Source organism: Suncus etruscus, chromosome 10, assembly GCF_024139225.1.
Source record: "Suncus etruscus isolate mSunEtr1 chromosome 10, mSunEtr1.pri.cur, whole genome shotgun sequence".
Taxonomy (NCBI): domain Eukaryota; kingdom Metazoa; phylum Chordata; class Mammalia; order Eulipotyphla; family Soricidae; genus Suncus; species Suncus etruscus.
This window is the reverse complement of record NC_064857.1, coordinates 95,769,764-95,788,592: the sequence shown is the minus strand read 5'-3', so window position 1 is coordinate 95,788,592 and position 18,829 is coordinate 95,769,764. Positions and strand designations below refer to the sequence as shown.

The window sequence follows — 18,829 nt, the reverse complement described above, 5'->3', positions numbered from 1 at the left end:
AAAAGCAAAGTTATTTAAAAATAAAACATGGGGCCAGAGAAATAGCATGGAGGTAAGGTGTTTGCCTTGCATGAGAAGGATGGTGGTTCGAATTCCAGCATCCCATATGGTCCCCCGAGCCTGCCAGGGGCGATTTTTGAACATAGAGCCAGGAGTAACTCCCGAGCGCTGCCAGGTTTGACCCAAAAACCAAAAAAAAAAAAAAAATAATAATAATAATAATAATAGAGGCCGGAGAGATAGATGGAGGTGGGGTATTTGCCTTGCATGCAGAAGGATGATGGTTTGAATCCCAGCATCCCATGTGATCCCCTGAGCCTGCCAGGAGCAATTTCTCAGCTTAGAGCCAGGAATGGCCCCTGGAGCGCTGCTGGGTGTGACCCAAAACCCAAAAATAAATAAATAAATAAAATGGAAGAGAAGGAAGTAAAAAAATAAATAAACTACTGTTGCAAGCGCATTTGTGAAAAGTAAGCTCGTTTGCTGTCCATTCTGTTACTGGCATGTTCCTATAGGAATGACAACATCAATAAAATGAAGTTGTGGGGCCGGAGAGATAGCATAGAAGTAGGGCATTTGGGGCCGGGCGGTGGCGCTGGAGGTAAGGTGCCTGCCTTGCCTGCGCTAGCCTAGGACGGACCGCGGTTCGATCCCCCGGCGTCCCATATGGTCCCCATATGTTGCCAGGAGCAACTTCTGAGCGCATAGCCAGGAGTAACCCCTGAGCATCACAGGGTGTGGCCCAAAAACCAAAAAAAAAAAAAAAAAAAAAAAAAAAAAAGAAGTAGGGCATTTGCTCTGCAGGCAGCCGATCCAAGATGGATGGTGATTTGAATCCCGGCATCCCATAAGGTCCCCCGTGCCTGCCAGAAGCGACTTCTGAGGGCCCGGAGAGATAGCACAGCGGCGTTTGCCTTGCAAGCAGCCGATCCAGGACCAAAGGTGGTTGTTTCGAATCCCGGTGTCCCATATGGTCCCCCATGACTGCCAGGCGCTATTTCTGAGCAGACAGCCAGGAGTGACCCCTGAGCACCGCCGGGTGTGGCCTAAAAACCAAAAAAAAAAAAAAAAAAAAGAAGCGACTTCTGAGTCCAGAGTCAGGAGTAATCCCTGGGTGCTGCTGGGTATGATCCAAAACCAACCAAACAAAAATAAATAAATAAGGGGCCGGAGAAATAGCATGGAGGAGAGATAACATGGAGGTAGGGCATTTGCCTTGCATGCAGAAGGACAGTGGTTCGAATCCCAGCATCCCATGTGGTCCCCCAAGCCTGCCAGAAGCGATTTCTGAGTATAGAGCCAGGAGTAACCTCTGAGCACTGCTGGGTGTGACCCAAAACCCAAAAACAAACAAACAAAATAAAATAAAGTTATCCAGAAATTCCTAGCACTATTACTGATACTATGAATTTTAGGGGCATGAATTCAGCTGCCAGACCTACTGGATGATACAGGGGGAGGGTTCCTGTACTCACTCCAAAAAGCCCTAGTGATATCAGCCCAAAAACCAGATGGGTTTTTAAAAATAATTAAAATTACATTTCATTAGGGCCCAGAGTGATAGCACAGTGGTAGGGTGTTTGCCTTGCACGTGGCCGACCCAGGACAGGTCTGGGTTTGATCCCCAGCATCTCATATGGTCCCCTGAGCCTTCCAGGAGTGATTTCTGAGCACAGAGCCAGGAGTAACCCCTGAGTGCCATTGGGTGGGGCCCCAAAACATATACACACAAAATTACATTTCATTGGCCTTGGAAAGTATAAGAATCAAGTCATAATTTCTATAAGCCAACACATGTGTCACTAGTATAAGGTGCCCCAACTGTTTCCTCATGCATCTTCTTGTTTTAATAGTCCTAAAGTCTGAAGTTTAAAGTTTGGTCAGATTGTTGTCTCCAAAGGGAATCATAGAGGGTCAATGATGAGGCAGGGGCATCAGGGAAACAGTGATTGTGAGTGATAGAGTTAGCAGGCGTGGCTTTGGCATATTTGATTATTAAAATTGTACTATCTCATCCTGCCAGCTACACTGTCTCCCAATTTGGTCCTTTTTGTTTGTTTGTTTTGGTTTTGGTTTTTGGTCCACGCCCAGTGGTGCTCAGGGTTACTCCTGACTTTGCACTCAGGGACCACATGGGATGCTGAGGATTGAACCCAGGTCAGCAAACACCCTGCCCACTGTGCTATCATTCAGGCCCCTCCAATTTGGTTATTAAGACATATTTATCGCCTTCATTCTTTCTTTTGTTGTTATTGTTGTTTTTGGGCCACACCCGGTGGTGCTCAGGGATTACTCCTGTCTATCAGCTCAGAAATAGCTCCTGGCAGGCATGGAGGGCCATATGGGACTCCGGGATTCAAACCAATCACCTTAGGTCCTGGATTGGCTGCTTGCAAGGCAAAACCTGCTTGCAAGGCTATCTCTCCTATCTCTCAGGCCCCTATCTCCTTCATTCTTGAAGAATTAAAAAAAAATTTCTTTAAGGCTACACTTAGCAGTTCTCAGGGCTTACTTCTAGTTCTGCACTAAGGGATCACTCCTGGCTGGGATTATATGGGGTACCGAGGATCAACTCAGGTCGGCTGCATACAAGCAAGTACTCTACCTGATGCACTAATATTACTCTGGCTAAAACTTGCATTTTTCTATGGTGTATTAATTAATATATAGTAACAACAATTATAATAATTACATTCTGGAGCCAGAGAGAGATATCGATGGGTTGAGTCTTTGCTTTACATACAGAAGGTCCAGGTTCTATTTCCAGCATCACATGGTTCCCTGAACACTACTGGAAGTGACCCCCTAGCACTTAGCAAGGAGCAATCCCTGAGTAGCAAAAACAAAATAAAATAAATTAAAATTATATTCCATTAGCCTTGGAAAATAGAAGAATCAATTATAATTTTTTTTTAAATATGGAACATGGGCCAGAGAGATAGCATGGAGGTAAGGCATTTGCCTTTCATGCAGAAAGTCATTGGTTCGAATCCTGGCATCCCATATGGTCCCCCGAGGCTGCCAGGAGCGATTTCTTTTTTTTTTTTTTTTTTGGGCCACACCCATTGGACGCTCAGGGGTTACTCCTGGCTATGTGCTCAGAAATTGCCCCTGGCTTGGGAGGTCCATATGGGACACCCAGGGATCGAACCGGGTCCGTCCTACGGTAGTGCTTGCAAGGCAGACACCTTACCTCTAGCGCCACCTTCCCGGCCCCCAGGAGCGATTTCTGAGCGTGGAGCCAGGAGTAACCCCTGAGCGCTGCTGGATGTGACCCAAAAACCAAAAAAAATAAATAAATAAAAATAAAAAATATGAAAGGCTTCACGAATTTGCATCATCCTTGCGCAAGGGCCATGCTAATATCTGTATTGTTCCAATTTTAGTATATGTGCTGCCGAAGTGAGCACAGTCATAATTTCTAAAGGTCAACACATGTGTCATTAGTATATGGTACCCCCGACTGTTTCCTCATGCATCTTCTTGTTTTAATAGTCTTAATCATAGTTCATGTGATTGCTCATATCTTGCATTTTTTAGGTCTTACTATGCAATCACAGGTATTTTTACTACATTGTTTTCATAAATGGGTTATAATTTTTAACTTTCTTTCTCAGTATAAATGGCTTAGATTCTTAAAAAATCTTAGATGATCTAAATAGGAATAAATAAGAAAGTTATCTCGTGTAGTCCTGCTATTCAGAAGTTATCATGCTGAGTAAATTTAAATACTGTACTTCCAGATCTTTTTTTGTTTGTTTGTTTGTTTTGGGGCCACACCCATTTGATGCTCAGGGATTACTCCTGGCTATGCGCTCAGAAATCGCCCCTGGCTTGGGGAGACCATATGGGATGCCGGGGGATCTAACCGTGGTCCTTCCTTGGCTAGCGCTTGCAAGGCAGGCACCTTACCTCTAGCGCCACCTTCCCGGCCCTCAGATCTTTTTTTTTTTTTTTTAAATGTAAAGCACAATCTTTAAGTTTAAAAGTTGCTAAGCATGTGACTTAGTGGTAAAGTACATATTTTTTATATATGATACTCTGGCTTCAAAGAAAACAGTTTAGGAGCCGGAGCAATAGTACAGTGGGTATGGCCTTTGTCTTGCACATGCCTGACCTGGTTTCAATTTCCAGCATCCCATATGGTCCCGGGTGTAAGCCAGGAGTGATTCCTGAGTACAGAGCTAGGAATGCAGACCCCACCCAAAAGCAGTTAATTTTATAATCTACCTTTAAAAATCACTATATATGTTTTTGTGCCACACCTGGCAGTTCTCAGGGCTTTATTCTGAAGGTGCTTTGGGGCCAAATATGGTCCTGGGGATCAAACAGGTCAACTGAGTGCAAGGCAAGCACTTTAACCCCTGTACCATCTCTCCAGCTCTGTTAATCTGCTTTTTCACTTAATTATATATCATAGACAGGTTTCCATGTGAAGTATAGGCAGGTATTTGTTTATTTCTATTGACTGCAGAGATGTAATTTTAAATCTATTTCAAATATATGTAGCAAATAATTTATTGCTGGATAAATGTGGGATTTTTGTTTGTTTTGTTTGTTTCATTTTTGGGACACATCCATCCACCAGTGCTCAGGCATTACTCTTGGCTCTGCACTTAGAAATCATCTTGGCAGGCTCTGAGGACCATATGAGATGCTGGGGATTGAACCCAGGTCAGTCATATGCAAGGCAAATACCCTAACTGCAGTGCTATCGCTCTGATCCCCAGTTGTGCTTTTTAATATGTTTATATATGTAAATGTATATATACCTATATATAGTGAACTAGCCATAATTTACTTAAATATTGGGCTATTTTGAGATATGTGAATAGTTTTTCTTTTGTTTCAACTGTAATAACAACGCCTTGAAAACTCTGATGGCAGATGGATCTCTCTTGTATTGAATAGTTTCCTGGAGTGGAAGTACTGAGTCAAAGGGCAGGGACATTTTATAATTCTTGATTCATATCACCAAGCAACTTATTCAAAGGTTTGTTTGTGCCAACTCAGATTCTTCCAATAAAATGTTCATACCTGTCTTCAGGCTCCCGTCCTACTACATGTAAGTGAAGGTCAGATAACCACCCTACTAGCTCACAGCTCTTGAGGGCCATATGATTCCAGGTGATTGGAGGGGAGACAGGAAGGGAAAGGAGATGAGGAGTGGGGAAAGAGAAAGGAATGTCCAGGAACAATCATTTTGTCCTATTGGAAAAGCAACTTGTGCTTCTAGTTAAAATCTACACTTGCCTTGCAAGCAGCTGACCCAGGACCTAAGGTGGTTGGTTCGAATCCCGGCGTCCCATATGGTCCCCCGTGCCTGCCAGGAGCTACTTCTGAGCAGATAGCCAGGAGTAACAAAAAAACAAAACAAAACAAAACAAAAAAAACCTACACTAAAAACATTTTGGTCAGATCACAAAATTCTCAGAGGCTGCTCAGAGTGTGCTCAGAGTGGCTTCCTGGGGGTCGGGGGGGATGTGATGCTTTGATCAAACTTAGAATCTTTTTTTGTTTTTGTTTTTTGCTTATTTTGGGTCACACCAGGCGGTGCTCAGGGTTTACTCCTGGCTCTATGCTCAGAAATCGCTCCTGGAAGGCTCAGGGAACCATATGAGATGCCGGGATTTGAACCACCGTCCTTCTGCATACAAGGCAAACACCTTACCTCCATGCTATCTCTCCGGTCCCCAAAGAATTCTTGCACAGAGAGCATAGGGGCCAGCTTTTTTGAGCTATTATTTACCATGTTTTTGGGAGCACACCTGGTGGTGTTCATGAGTCATTCCTGGCAGTGCTCGGGAGACATGGCATATGTGATGCCAGGGATTGAACTCATGTTGGCCGAGTGCAAGGCAAACACCCTATCCACTGTGCTATTGCTTTGGACCTACTTTTTTTTTTTATAAGGCAAATCCTTTATAGCCTACCTATGCCTAAGTCTCTCTTTTTTTTTTTTTTTTTTTTTGGGCCACACCCGTTGATGCTCAGGGGTTACTCCTGGCTATGCGCTCAGAAGTTGCTCCTGGCTTGGGGGACCATATGGGACGCTGGGGGATCGAACCGTAGTCCATCCAAGGCTAGCGCAGGCAAGGCAGGCACCTTACCTCTAGCGCCACTGCCCGGCCCCTTATTTTGTTTTTTTTTTTGGGTCACACCCAGCAACACTCAGGAGTTACTCTGGGCTCTATGCTTAGAAATTGTTCCTGGCAGGCTCAGGGGACCATATGGGATGCCAGGATTTGAACCACCGACCTTCTGTATGCAAAAATGTCTTACCTCCATGCTATCTCTCTGGCCTCTCTTTTATTTTATTTTTATTATTATTATTACTTTGCTTTTTGGGCCACACCTGTCAGCGCTCAGTGGTTATTCCTGGCTCTTCGCTCAAAAATCTGTGTGCAAGGGACCGAAGAGATAGCTTGGAGGTAAGGTGTTTGCCTTTCAAGCAGAAGGTCGTTGGTGACCCAAAAAAACAAAACAAGGGGCCGGGTGGTGGCGCTAGAGGTAAGGTGCCTGCCTTACCTGCGCTAGCCTTGGATGGACCGCGGTTCGATCCCCCGGCATCCCATATGGTCCCCCAAGCCAGGAGCGACTTCTGAGCACGTAGCCAGGAGTAACCCCTGAGCGTCACCGGGTGTGGCCCAAAAACCAACCAAACAAACAAACAAAAAAACAAAACAAAACAAAAATCTGTGTGTAAGACAAACGTCCTTCTACTGTACTCTTTCTCTAGCCTCTACTTTTGTTTCTTTTGGCCCATACCTCTAGCAGTGCTCAAGGGACCATATGGGATGCCAAGGATCAAAAAATAGGTCTGCTGCATGCAAAACAAGTACCCTACCTGTTGTTTTGTTCCAGCCCTCCCATTCCTTAAATTTAAAATGGAAAGTTCTGGGGCTGGAGAGATAGCATGGAGGTAAGGCGTTTGCCTTTCATGCAGGAGGTCATCGGTTCGAATCCCAGCGTCCCATATGGTCCCCCGTGCCTGCCAGGAGCAATTTCTGAGCATGAAGCCAGGAGTAACCCCTGAGCACTGCCGGGTGTAACCCCAAAAAAAAAAAAAAATAAAATGGAAAGTTCTAGCAACTCTACAATATATACTATATAGGTATATTTTCTCAGATTTTCTTTCTTACATATTCATGTATAACTTTTTAAGAACTAGTTATACATACATGTGCACTCTCTATAGAGCAATATTCCTACTGAAGAATATAATATTAAGGGACTGGAGAGATAGCACAGTGGCATTTGCCTTGCAAGCAGCCAATCCAGGACCAAAGGTGGTTGGTTCGAATCCCAGTGTCCCATATGGTCCCCCAAGCCTATTTCTGAGCAGACAGCCAGGAGTAACCCCTGAGTACCGCCAGGTGTGGCCCAAAAACCAAATATATATATATATATATATATATATATATATATATATATATATATATATTAGAACATATGTACTTGTGGAATGGTTACTTTTTTAAAAAAAATTGTTGTAAGGGGGTCAGAGAGATAGTATGGAGGTAAGGCATTTGCCTTGCATCCAGAAGGTCGGTGGTTCGAATCCCAGCATCCCATATGGTCCCCCAAGCCTGCCAGGAGCGATTTCTGAGCATAGAGCTAGGAGTAACCCCTGAGTGGGTGTGATCCAAAACCCCCCCAAAATTTTTTTTGTTGTAGGGCCTGTAGAGATAGTACAGGCAGTATGTTTGCCTTGCTCACAGCCGATCCAGGACAGATGGTGGTTTGAATCCTGGCATCCCATATGATCCCCCGTGCCTGCCAGAAACGATTTCTGAACACAGAGTCAGGAGTAACCCCTGAGCATCTCCAGGTGTGACCCCCCCCCCAAAAAAAATGGGGCCAGAGAGATAGCACAGCAGTAGGGTGTTTGCCTTGCATGCGGCTGACCTGGGAGGGACTTGGTTTGTGTCCTGACACCCATATGGTCCCCCAGCCAGCCAGGGGTGATTTCTGAGTGCAGAGCCAGGAATAATACCTGAGCACCACTGGGTGTGGCCCAACAACCAATCAATAAATAAAGTTTAAAAAAATTTTAAAAAATGTTGTTGTTGGGGCCGGAGAGATAGCATGGAGGTAAGGCGTTTGCCTTTCATGCAGGAGGTCATCGGTTCGAATCCCGGCGCCCCATATGGTCCCCTGTGCCTGCCAGGAGCAATTTCTGAGCCTGGAGCCAGGAATAACCCCTGAGCACTGCCGGGTGTGACCCAAAAACCAAAAAAAAAAAAAAAAAAAAAAGAAATGTTGTTGTTGTTTGGGCCATTCTCAGTGGTGTTCTGGGGTTACTTCTGAATCTATGCTCAGGAATTTCTCCTGGCAGGGTTAGGTGCTCAGAGGATCATATGGGATGCTGGGGATTGAACCTGAGTTGGCCTCTTACAAGGCAAGTGCCCTATCCACTGTACTACCTCCTAGCCCTGAAAGCTACTTTAATGTGCAGCTAATTTTTGGCTTCAATATTTAATTAGATGGGCTAGACTAGAGGGATAGTTCAGCAGGTAGGGCACTTACCTTGCATGTAGCAGATATGTGTCTGGTACCTCAGGTCTCACTAGGAATAATTCCTGAGTGCAAAGCCGGGGAGTAAGCCATGAGCATATGTGGGGTTGCCCAACCCCCACCCCCGTCCCCTAGCCACCCCCAAATACACACACACACACACACACACATTAAAGGGAAGGGGAGATGGTTTAGTAGGTGCTTGCCTTGCAAGAAGCTGGCCTGGTTTGATTCCTGACCCCAAGCACTATCGGGAGTGATCCCTGAGCACAATCAAACGTGGTTACAAAAATAAACAAATGAATACATCTCTTAAAATAGGAACAAAGCAATATTGCTCTTTTCCAAAACTGCCATAGGACTCACCAGGAAGTCCTGGTCAGCACTCCCTTCCTCTTGCGCCCCTCCCCTTTCTCCCAGTCTGTTTTCCTTTAAGTGGCAACTCACTACTGCCTAGGAGGGCAACCCTGGCTGGGAAGAAAGGTGAAAAGAAAAGGCAACGGTTGTCTAGTAGCTGCTCCTTGCTCTCGGGGCGTCACTGGGGTCCTCTTTGCACTGGGCAGCGGTCTGCAACCACAGAGCCTTAGGATGAACCCAACCAAAAGCTGCAAAAGTCTCCGAATTAGGGGTCCAGAGAGAGAGCACAGCGGGAGGGCGTTTGCCTTGCACGCAGTCAACCCAGGACAGACGTGGCTCGAATCCCATATGGTCCCCTGAGCCTGCCAGGGGCGATTTCTGAGCGCAGAGCCAGGAGTAACCCCTGAGGGCCATCGGGTGTGACCCCAAGACCAAAAAACAAAAAAAATGTCTCCAAACTAAAACCATTGCCTCAGGCAGTGGCCAAAGTGACCCCCAGCCATTCCAAGCGCTCTGATCTGCTCTGCTCCTGCTCCTCTGGGGCACCTAGGCTGGGGGCCGAGGGGGGTTCCACGCAGGCCCTCGCGTGAGGCCTGCAAGCCCTATGGCCACTGCAGCATGCCTGAACTGAGCCCTGACTCAGTTTCTCCATTTGCTCACGTGGGCGGGCCACAAAAGCGTTGACAAGGCCCAGCCCTGGTGCGGAATGGAAGGCGGAGGGCGCTCGGCCAGGCCCGTGGCTCCAGAGGAGCTTGTGGCCTCTTCTGGCCTCCCAGAGCTTGAAGCTTAGACGGGGCCTGCCCGGGCCTAGAGTCGGTGCCAGGCTGACAAGACTGCATGCAGGGCTGGAGAGATAGCACGGAATAGGGCGTTTGCCTTGCATGCGGAAGGACGGTGGTTTGAATCCCGGCATCCCATAGGGTCCCCCGAGCCTGCCAGCAGCGATTTCTGAGCGTAGAGCCAGGAGGAACCCCTGAGCGCTGTCGGGTGTGAGCCCCCCAAAAAACCCCAAAAAATAAATACCAAAAAATTAGCCTAAATAAATAAATAAGTAAAATTGTGCTTAAAAGAAAAAAGACTGCATGCAGTAAAGGCACCTGCTGGGGGCCTGCCAGGAGGAACCCCTGAGCGCTGTCGGTGTGACCCCCCAAAAAACCAAAATAAATAAAATTGTGCTAAAAAGAAAAAGACTGCATGCAGCAAAGGCACCTGCTGGGGCCCCAACTACCCGGTTCACACAGTCCGGGGTTACCGAGGTGGAGCTGCCGACAGCACCCCGCACGCCAGTGCCCAGCGCCCGTGCTCAGCGCCTGACGCAATCTGGGGCGCACTTGCTGCAGGCTACAGCTGAGGAAGCTTTTCCCCCGCAGACATTGCGTCAGGCAGGTCGCTCGGCTGCCGGGGAAGCGAGCCAATCAGCGGGCAGGGGCGGGGCCGGCGTCAGCCACTGAGCGGGCGGCGCCGGGGAAACCGGTAGCAGAGCCAGCAGGCGATTGGTCCGGAGGCATGTCGCCCCGCCCTCTCCCCACGGCAGCTGGCGGCCGTGGGCGGGGCCTGGCGGCCGGAGGGTATAAAGGGCGCCGGCGCGGAGGCCGCTCAGCTGGCGCGACCGAGTGTGTCAGGTGGGTGGTGCCCGGCCCCGCGTAGGTCCCAGCCTCGGAGGCGGCTGCCCGGCCCGTCGCCCGCCCGCCCGGCCGGCCGGCACCATGAAGCGGGAGTCCCAGGACGCGCCGCCCGCCCCCGCGGCCGCCTCGCCGCCCCTCTCGCCCTCGGGGCCGCCGTCGCCCCAGGACCCCCAGGCGCTGTGGATCTTCGGGTACGGCTCCCTGGTGTGGAGGCCCGACTTCGCCTACAGCGACAGCCGCGTGGGCTTCGTGCGCGGCTACAGCCGCCGCTTCTGGCAAGGAGACACGTTCCATCGGGGCAGCGACAAGATGGTGAGCGGCCAGCCTCGGGTCGCCGGACCACCGGATCCCGGGCCCGGGGATCCCCGGCACAGAGGGCTGGAGACTGGGGGGTCCCCGTCCTCCTGATCACGGGGTGCAGATGTACACCCGGCTGGTACTTTGCGGCTTCAACGCAGGCTTGTGCCCCCGGGATCGCGGGGTGACCCACTGGGTCGCCGTGTGGTCACTGTTGATCCAGTGGGTCGCATGATCCGCGGGTCTCTTAGCAACCCGGGTGGACCCCCTGCTACTTGTTTTTTGTTTTCCCCAACCCCATACCCCGACCTTCTCCTGATGGAGAGGGAGGGAAGCCTTGCCCAGCACGGTTGATAAACCATTTATTTCTTCTGGGAGGCTGGCTGGCAGAGAGCTGTTTTTGACTTTCCTTTCTCCAAATCCTCTCTCTCTTTCTCTTTTCCAGCCTGGCCGAGTGGTGACCCTCCTGGAAGATCATGAGGTAAGTGGATTCAGCCAGAGAGGAGCCCCTGGAAGAGGAGGAGGCGGAGGAGGAGGAGGGTGTCAACTGACTGAGCCAGCAGGCTCAAGATATTGGGGGAATCTTGGCTGAATTTGAATTTCTAGAATCAGGTTGGAGGCCTTAGCCTCCTATGGGGGATGTCGTAGGTTCTCAAGACCCCCCACTATCATCAGGGAGTACCCAGTTCTTCCCCTAGGCTAGGCCGCTCAGTCAAGCCAGCTGAGCATGGGAGGTGAATGGCTTAATGCAGTCTAGATTTTTTGTTGTTGTTTATGGGTCACACCTGGCAGTACTCAAAGCTTACCCTGGCTCTGAGTTCAGGGGTCATTTCTGGTGGGGCTCAGAACCTGGGTCTGGGCCAGACAGATAGCACAGCGGCGGTAGGGTGTTTGTCAACCCAGGACAGACAGTGATTCAAATCCGGGCATCCCATATGGAGTGACATCTGAGCACAGAGCCAGGAGTAACCCCGGAGCACAGCCGGGTGTGACCCTCCCCTCTTCCCCCCCAAAAGAAGAACCCAGGTCTGCTGCATGCAATGCAAGCACCCTACCCTCTGTACTATCTCTCTAGGCCAGTGGTGGACAACCTTTTTTCCAACTGAGCCAAATCTTGCCAAAACCATGATTGAAATTTATTTTGAGAGCCACACAGGGCACGCACTGACAGAGGCTAGGAGCAGAGTCCTGACTCCTGGAGCGGCCACCCAGCACATAGAAGAGCCGCATTAAAAAGTATAAAGAGCCGCGGCTTGCCAACCACTGCTCTAGGCCAGAAGGCTTAGTCTGTTTTAATATATGTTAGATGGGCTGATCAACCCTGTCCCTTCCCCTCAAAGATTACAGTCCTGGGACACGTCAGCAAGAGCTTTTGTCACTAACCCTAAACTATGTTTGCTCTTAGGGCTGCACCTGGGGTGTGGCATACCAGGTCCGAGGGGAGCAGGTGAACGAGGCGTTGAAGTACCTGAATGTGCGAGAAGCAGTGCTCGGAGGCTACGATACCAAGGAGGTGACCTTCTACCCTCAAGAGACCCCTGAGCAGCCTCTCAAGGCCTTGGCCTATGTGGCCACACCACAGAATCCTGGTTACCTTGGCCCCGCGCCTGAAGAGGCCATTGCTACGCAAATCCTGGCTTGCCGCGGCTTCGCGGGTCACAATCTTGAGTATTTGCTGCGCCTGGCAGACTTCATGCAGCTTTGTGGGCCTCAAGCCCAGGACGAGCACTTGGCGGCCATTGTGGATGCTGTGGGCACCATGCTGCCTTGTTTCTGTCCCACTGAGCAGGCTCTGGCATTGGTCTAAGCGGCCGCACTTCTGTGGGAAGTGCCCACACAGATATAGGGACCCAATTCTTTCTTCAGTGCACACCGACTTCAGACTCTTAGCCAGAGTCCAGTAGTGGACTCTGGCAGGCAGCAGCGACTCCTCTCACTAAGGCCCTGCCTGCCTGTCTGTAGCCTCTGGTCTCTCGCCTCACACTGACTACTTGAAACTATTTATTGCACCATGTTGGTGTGGTGGGCAGGATGGGGGGCCTGCCCTGGACACAGGAGCCCTGCTAAGCAGTACCCCACCTCGGTGCCTGGTGCTTGACTGGATTTCCCCCCCCCCCCCCCATGCTGCTGCTAATTTCACTCTCCAGGCTCTCACCACCCCCAGGAGCCTCCAAGAGCCTTTGCCTCTTGGCTTCCTGCCTCCAACACTCCCCAATTCTGGAATATACCTGCAAAGGGCCTCTCTCTCTCTCCATAGGTTTCCAGGGCCCAGCTGGATCTGCAGTCTCTGTAGCTGGTTCTGGGCCTCTTAGCCTTTCTGTTTTATTCTTGTCTCTCTGTCCATCTTGTCAGCCCCTCTGTCTGTGCCCTCTTGTCTGTTGATCTGTTTCTGGGAAGCTCGTCACTATTGGCCCTGGCTCCTTCCCAATATGTCTCTATCATCCTTCATAAACTCACCTTATTATCTGTATTCTGGAATGTGGTTCTTTCTTCAGTTGGAGTTGGGGTGAGGTATGAAACCCTGGAAACCTCCTCCTGGGGCAAGAGCGGCTGAACAAGCGGGACTTCAGCCCCGTGGGTACAGCTCATGTCTTTTGTTGGTAGGAAGTTACTTCCCTCAATCTTTGCTCTGGGGCCATACAGTATGGGGGCCTGTGTTCAGCTCATTGAGTTTTTTATGTCCCTCCACTCATGTCTTACACATGCACACATTACCCAGAGTGGTGCTGGGAAGACTCCCTGGGGAGTCCATCTTTTCTTTATTCCAAAGTGGCAAAACTCATAGATTGCTCTGTGGTCCACGTTACTGCAGTTAAGGCTGGTACCCTGGACTATTCTGATGTCCCCAGCAGGGTCAACTCCAAATAAGTTCTGAGGTGTCTGGATGTTGGCAGCCTTGAGCCTTGGCCTCTGATGGGAGAACTAGGGCATCTAGCCAGGCCCTTCTGGGAACTCAGTCAGGACAACACCGCAGGAAGAGGTAGTGGGTGGCAGGGCAGTTAAACAGTCTGGGGGAAGCAGGACAGCTCCCCCCGCTGCAGGGGAATAGGAGTCCTCTAGCCATTTAATGGCCCTCATCAAGCTGCTCAATGCAAGGCATCACCACCATACTCTGCAGGGGAGAGTCCTCACGGGAGTCATAGATAGTGGACAAATAGGGCCCTCAGCACAGAGAAATGCTCCTAGCCACAGGGCTCTCAGGGAGGGCCTCTGGGAAGAAAGGTTGTGGCCCAGTGCAGAGCGGCACAGACTGTCTGGTGACCAGAGGCTGGAACAGCTTGTGCCCAAGCAGGCCGGGAGCCCAGTCAGACTGGCAGGGACAACATGGGGGAGGGTACAGGGCTGGTGGCAGGATTGTAGCTTGCTGGCCTGGGGAGCTCTGTGATGCTGGGGCCCTGCCAATGTCGGGGGCAGCAAACTCTACTGTTCTGGCACTCAGGGCAGGGCAGTCTTGGATTCATTCATCTCTGGACTCTCCTTGAAGTCGTGGGTATGGAATGAGAAAAGAACAGTGCTTAGGCCATTTCCTGAGACCCTTTGTGTCCAGATCTAGCAACTCTGGAAGGTGTATCTGGAGGGCCGGGGAGATAGTACAGTGGGTAGGGCATTTGCCTTGCCTCCCACTGATCTTGGGTCAATCCTGGCACCCCATATGGTCCTTCAAGCATCAGCAGAAGTGATAATAGAGTACCAATGGGTGTGGTTCCAACCCCCCCAAAGAACTAAGAAGGTATAGCTGGATATGTGGGAGGATGACCAGAGAGGGTGGTGTGCCCAGCACTGAGGAGATGTCAGAGCAGGTGTGAGAGAGTTGGGTGTGAGGTCACAGGTTTTTTGGCCAATGGGAGAGGCAGGAAGCCACCAGCAGAGCTGGGGAGACAGTATGTGGAGCAGATACCTCCCATCCTTGGGTCTCTGGACCCTTTCATTTATTTTTGTTTTTTGGGCCACACCCAGCAGTGCTCAGGGGTTACTCCTGCTCTGCGCTAGGAAATCGCTCCTGGCAGGCATGGGGGACTATATGGATGCTGGGATTCGAATCTGTCCTGGATAGACTGCATGCAAGGCAAACGCCCTACCCTGTACTATCTCTCCAGTCCCTTCTGGACCCTTTTATATCTGTACATTTATTGAAGATCTCAAGATCTGGCTTATACTTATTTTTTTGTTTTGTTTTTTTTGGGCCACACCTGGTGGTGCTCAGGGGATATTCCTGGCTGTCTGCTCAGAAATAGCTCCTGGCAGGCACAGGGGACCTTATGGGACACTGGGATTCAAACCAACCACCTTAGGTCCTGGATCGGCTGCTTGCAAGGCAAACGCCACTGTGCTATCTCTCCGAGCCCCTTATTTTTTGTGGTTTTTGGGTCACACCCGGCAGTGCTCAGGGGTTATTCCTGGCTCCAGGCTCAGAAATTGCTTCTGACAGGCACGGGGACCATACGGGATGCCGGGATTCGAACCGATGACCTCCTGCATGAAAGGCAAACGCCTTACCTTCATGCTATCTCTCCGGCCCCTGGCTTATACTTATTGACACTATCTTGCTTTGTTCTCATTTAAAATGGAGAGGTTTAAAATAGGGAAAATAAAGTCATGAGCTGGACAACACATGCTTAGCCTGTGTGAGGTTCAGTCTCCAACACCACAAGGTCCCCCTGATTGTCACCCCCAAGTATAGATCCAGGAGTAATTCTTGAGCACCACTGGTTGTGGTTCCAAAAACAAAACTAAGTTCATGGGCTAGAGTGATAATACAGCTGGTAGAGTGTTGGCATTAAATGCAGCCAGTCTGGGTTTGATTTCTGGCATCCCATATGGTCCCCCTAGTCTGCCAGGAGTAATTTCTGAGTGCAAAGCCAGGAGTAACTTCTGATCACTGCCAGCTATGGCCCCCAAAACAATCAACCCCCAAAAACAAAACAATACTAAACATAAAGTCATGATAAGTGAAACAGTAAACTAAACATTGTGTGTGTGGGGGGCCAAGGGATGGGCCAACACATCCAGTGATGCTCAGGGACTATTCCTGGCTTCAAAATGGAGTTATTGGTATTCCAGGCAAGTGCTTAAGCCTGGTACTATTCCTTACCCCATCTTTTTTTTTTTTTTTTTGGTTATTTTGGGCCACACCCGTTTGATGCTCAGGGGTTACTCCTGGCTAAACACTCAGAAATTGGCCCTGGCTTGGGACCATATGGGACGCCAGGGGATCGAACCGCGGTCCTTCCTTGGCTAGCGCTTGCAAGGCAGACACCTTACCTCTAGCGCCACCTCACCGGCCCCTCCCTTACCCCATCTTAATATTTTTGTTGTTTTGGGGTGGGGCACACCAGTGACAATCAGGGACCATATGTTCAGCACTAGAGATTTGAAACAGGGTATCTGGAATTTTATCTGCTTCTGATTTCAGTCTAGATTCAGAAATTCTGAATTTCTTCCAGGCATCCCATGGAAAACTCCATTGCAGACTTTGAGGAGTTGAGAATAAAAAGGCAAAGAACCTCTTAATATTATGGGGGTATTTTAGGTGGTGGAACCTACCCAGAGGTACTGGTAGCAACCGGGACTACATCTGTGATGCTCAGGAGATTGTGTACAGTTGAAGACTGAACCTAAGACTTTTTTTTTTTTTGGTCTTTGGGTCACACCTGGCAGCACTCAGGGGTTACTCGTGGCTCTACACTCAGAAATCGCTCCTGGCAGGCTCGGGGGACCATATGGGATACTGGGATTCGAACCACTGAGATCCTAGAACTTTATGCATAGTACTCTATCCTCTAGATCGGGGTCTCAAACTCGTGGCCTGCGGGCCGTTTGCAGCCCTCAGTACAACATTTTGTGGCCCTCGGCCGGCCTTCAAATATCGCAGTTCCTTTCGGGGTGTGCAAATGTTTAATGCGATTTTTTTCTTACTAATGCGATTTTTTATTGCGAATATTTGGTAAGCGAATAACCGCGAATACTTTGCGCCTAGCGCAGACGTCATTTCCGCTGCTCCTGCCCGCTGTCCCTTGCATTATCAGAGGCCTAAGGGAGAGAAATTTATTACAGAATTATATTTTGTCATGCCTTCATCATGACTTCATCAAAGCCTGCAGTAAAGAGAAAGATTGATGACGAGCACAGACAATTTCAGAAAAAGTGGGAGACGCAGTATTTCTTTGTTGAGCACAGGGGCATCCCCACATGTCTTATGCTCAGAAAAAGTTGCAGTGCACAAGGAATACAACTTGAAACGCCATTATTAAACTAAACATGCTGAGGAATGTGCAAAATATCAAGGAAATGAGAGAGCCAAGCGGGTTGCCAGTCTTAAAGCATGTCTAATGAGGCAACAAGATTTCTTCAAGAAAGCAATCAAAGAGAATGTTGCATCAGTCGAAGCTAGTTAGTGAGATGATTGCTAAAGCAGGGAAACCATTCACAGAAGGAGAATTTGTTAAAAAAAAATGCATGTTACAGGCTGCAAGTATTATCTGTCTGGATAAGAAAGGTCAGTTTAGCAAAATCAGCCTTTCTGCCAACACTGTGGCAGAGTGCATTTCTGACATGTCAAGTGACATTTATCATCAACTGTGTGAGAAAGCCAAATGTTTTGATGCATACTCAGTTGCTTTTGACGAGGGCACAGATATAACAGACACTGCACAGCTCACAATTTATGTCCGTGGTGTTGACTGCAATTTTGAATTGACAGAGGAGCTGCTCACAATAATTCCAATGCATGGCAAGACCACCGCTAATGAGATGTTTCGGCATTTGTGTGATGCCATTGAGAATGCAGGTTTGCCATGGAAGAGGTTTGTTGGAATAATAACTGATGGAATGCCATCGATGACAGGGAGGAAAATGGACTGGTGGCACTTGTTCAAAAAAAAACCTTGAAGAGGAGGGTGTAGAGAAGGCCATTGCTCTTCACTGCATTATCCATCAGCAGGCCCTTTGCAGTAAATGCCTGCCGCGTGACAATGTGATGTCTGATGTTGTGAAATGCATCAACCAAATCAGGTCCAGGGGCTTAAAACACTGGAGGTTCCGTGCTTTTTTAGAGGAAATGGAGTAAGAATATGGAGATGTGCTCTATTTCACCAAGGTAGGTTGGCTCAGCAGGGGAAATGTCCTGAAAAGATTTTTTTAAGTTGAAAGAAGTGAAAGCCTTCATGGAGAAGGATGGGAATGCTGTTTCTGAGTTGAGTGATCACAAATGGCTCATGGACTTAGCTTTTCTTGTTGACATCACACATAGCTGAATGTACTAAACAAGATGTTACAAGGCCCAGGGCAGCTTATCAGTGCTGCCTATGCCAGCGTGAGAGCATTCTCCACAAAACTTGTGTTATGGAAATCCCAGATCTCTCAAACCTTTGCCATTACCAACATGCTAGGAACTTGTGGATGCAGACATACCATTCAGTGGTGAGAAATATGTTGATGATATTTTTAAGCTAGAGAAGGAATTTGATCACAGATTTGCAGACTTCAAAAAGCACAAAGCCACTTTCCAATTTTTTGTGGATCCCTTTTCCTTTGATGTGCAAGATGCCCCTCCTGTGCTTCAAATGGAGCTCATTGACCTGCAATGCAACTCTGATCTCAAAGCCAAGTTCATGGAGATTAGTGGAAAAGCAGACATGCATGGGCAATTTTTGAGAGAATCGCCCCCCAGCTTCCCTGAGCTATCTGGAATGTTCAAGTGCACTATGTGCCTTTTTGGGAGCACATATTTGTGTGAAAAGTTATTCCCCACATTGAACTTCAATAAGTCAAAGTACAGGTCTAGACTTAATGATGATCATCTTCAAGCCATACTGAGGGTCTCAACTGCTTTTTCTAGAAAGTCAAATGTGGGGGCCGGGCGGTGGCGCTGGAGGTAAGGTGCCTGCCTTGCCTGCGCTATCCTAGGACGGACCTCGGTTCGATCCCCCGGCGTCCCATATGGTCCCCCAGGAAGCCAGGAGCAACTTCTGAGTGCATAGCCAGGAGTAACCCCTGAGCGTCACAGGGTGTGGCCCAAAAACCAAAAAAAAAAA

The 18,829-nt window shown here is 49.0% G+C and overlaps 1 protein-coding gene and 1 non-coding gene across 2 annotated transcripts; one reads left to right on the top strand and one right to left on the bottom strand.

The window, feature by feature from the left end:
• Window positions 1-3,308: 3,308 nt before the first annotated feature.
• Window positions 3,309-3,410, bottom strand: LOC126021706 (U6 spliceosomal RNA). Its single transcript, XR_007500196.1, has one exon. It is a non-coding gene; the product is annotated as a U6 spliceosomal RNA (small nuclear RNA).
• A 6,970-nt stretch (window positions 3,411-10,380) lies between these two features.
• On the top strand, window positions 10,381-13,266 carry CHAC1 (ChaC glutathione specific gamma-glutamylcyclotransferase 1). Its single transcript, XM_049781713.1, has 4 exons — window positions 10,381-10,442; window positions 10,475-10,811; window positions 11,242-11,277; window positions 12,202-13,266. The coding sequence occupies exons 1-4, from the start codon at window positions 10,381-10,383 to the stop codon at window positions 12,601-12,603; spliced, it is 837 nt and encodes a 278-aa protein (XP_049637670.1). The 3' UTR covers window positions 12,604-13,266.
• Window positions 13,267-18,829: the final 5,563 nt, after the last annotated feature.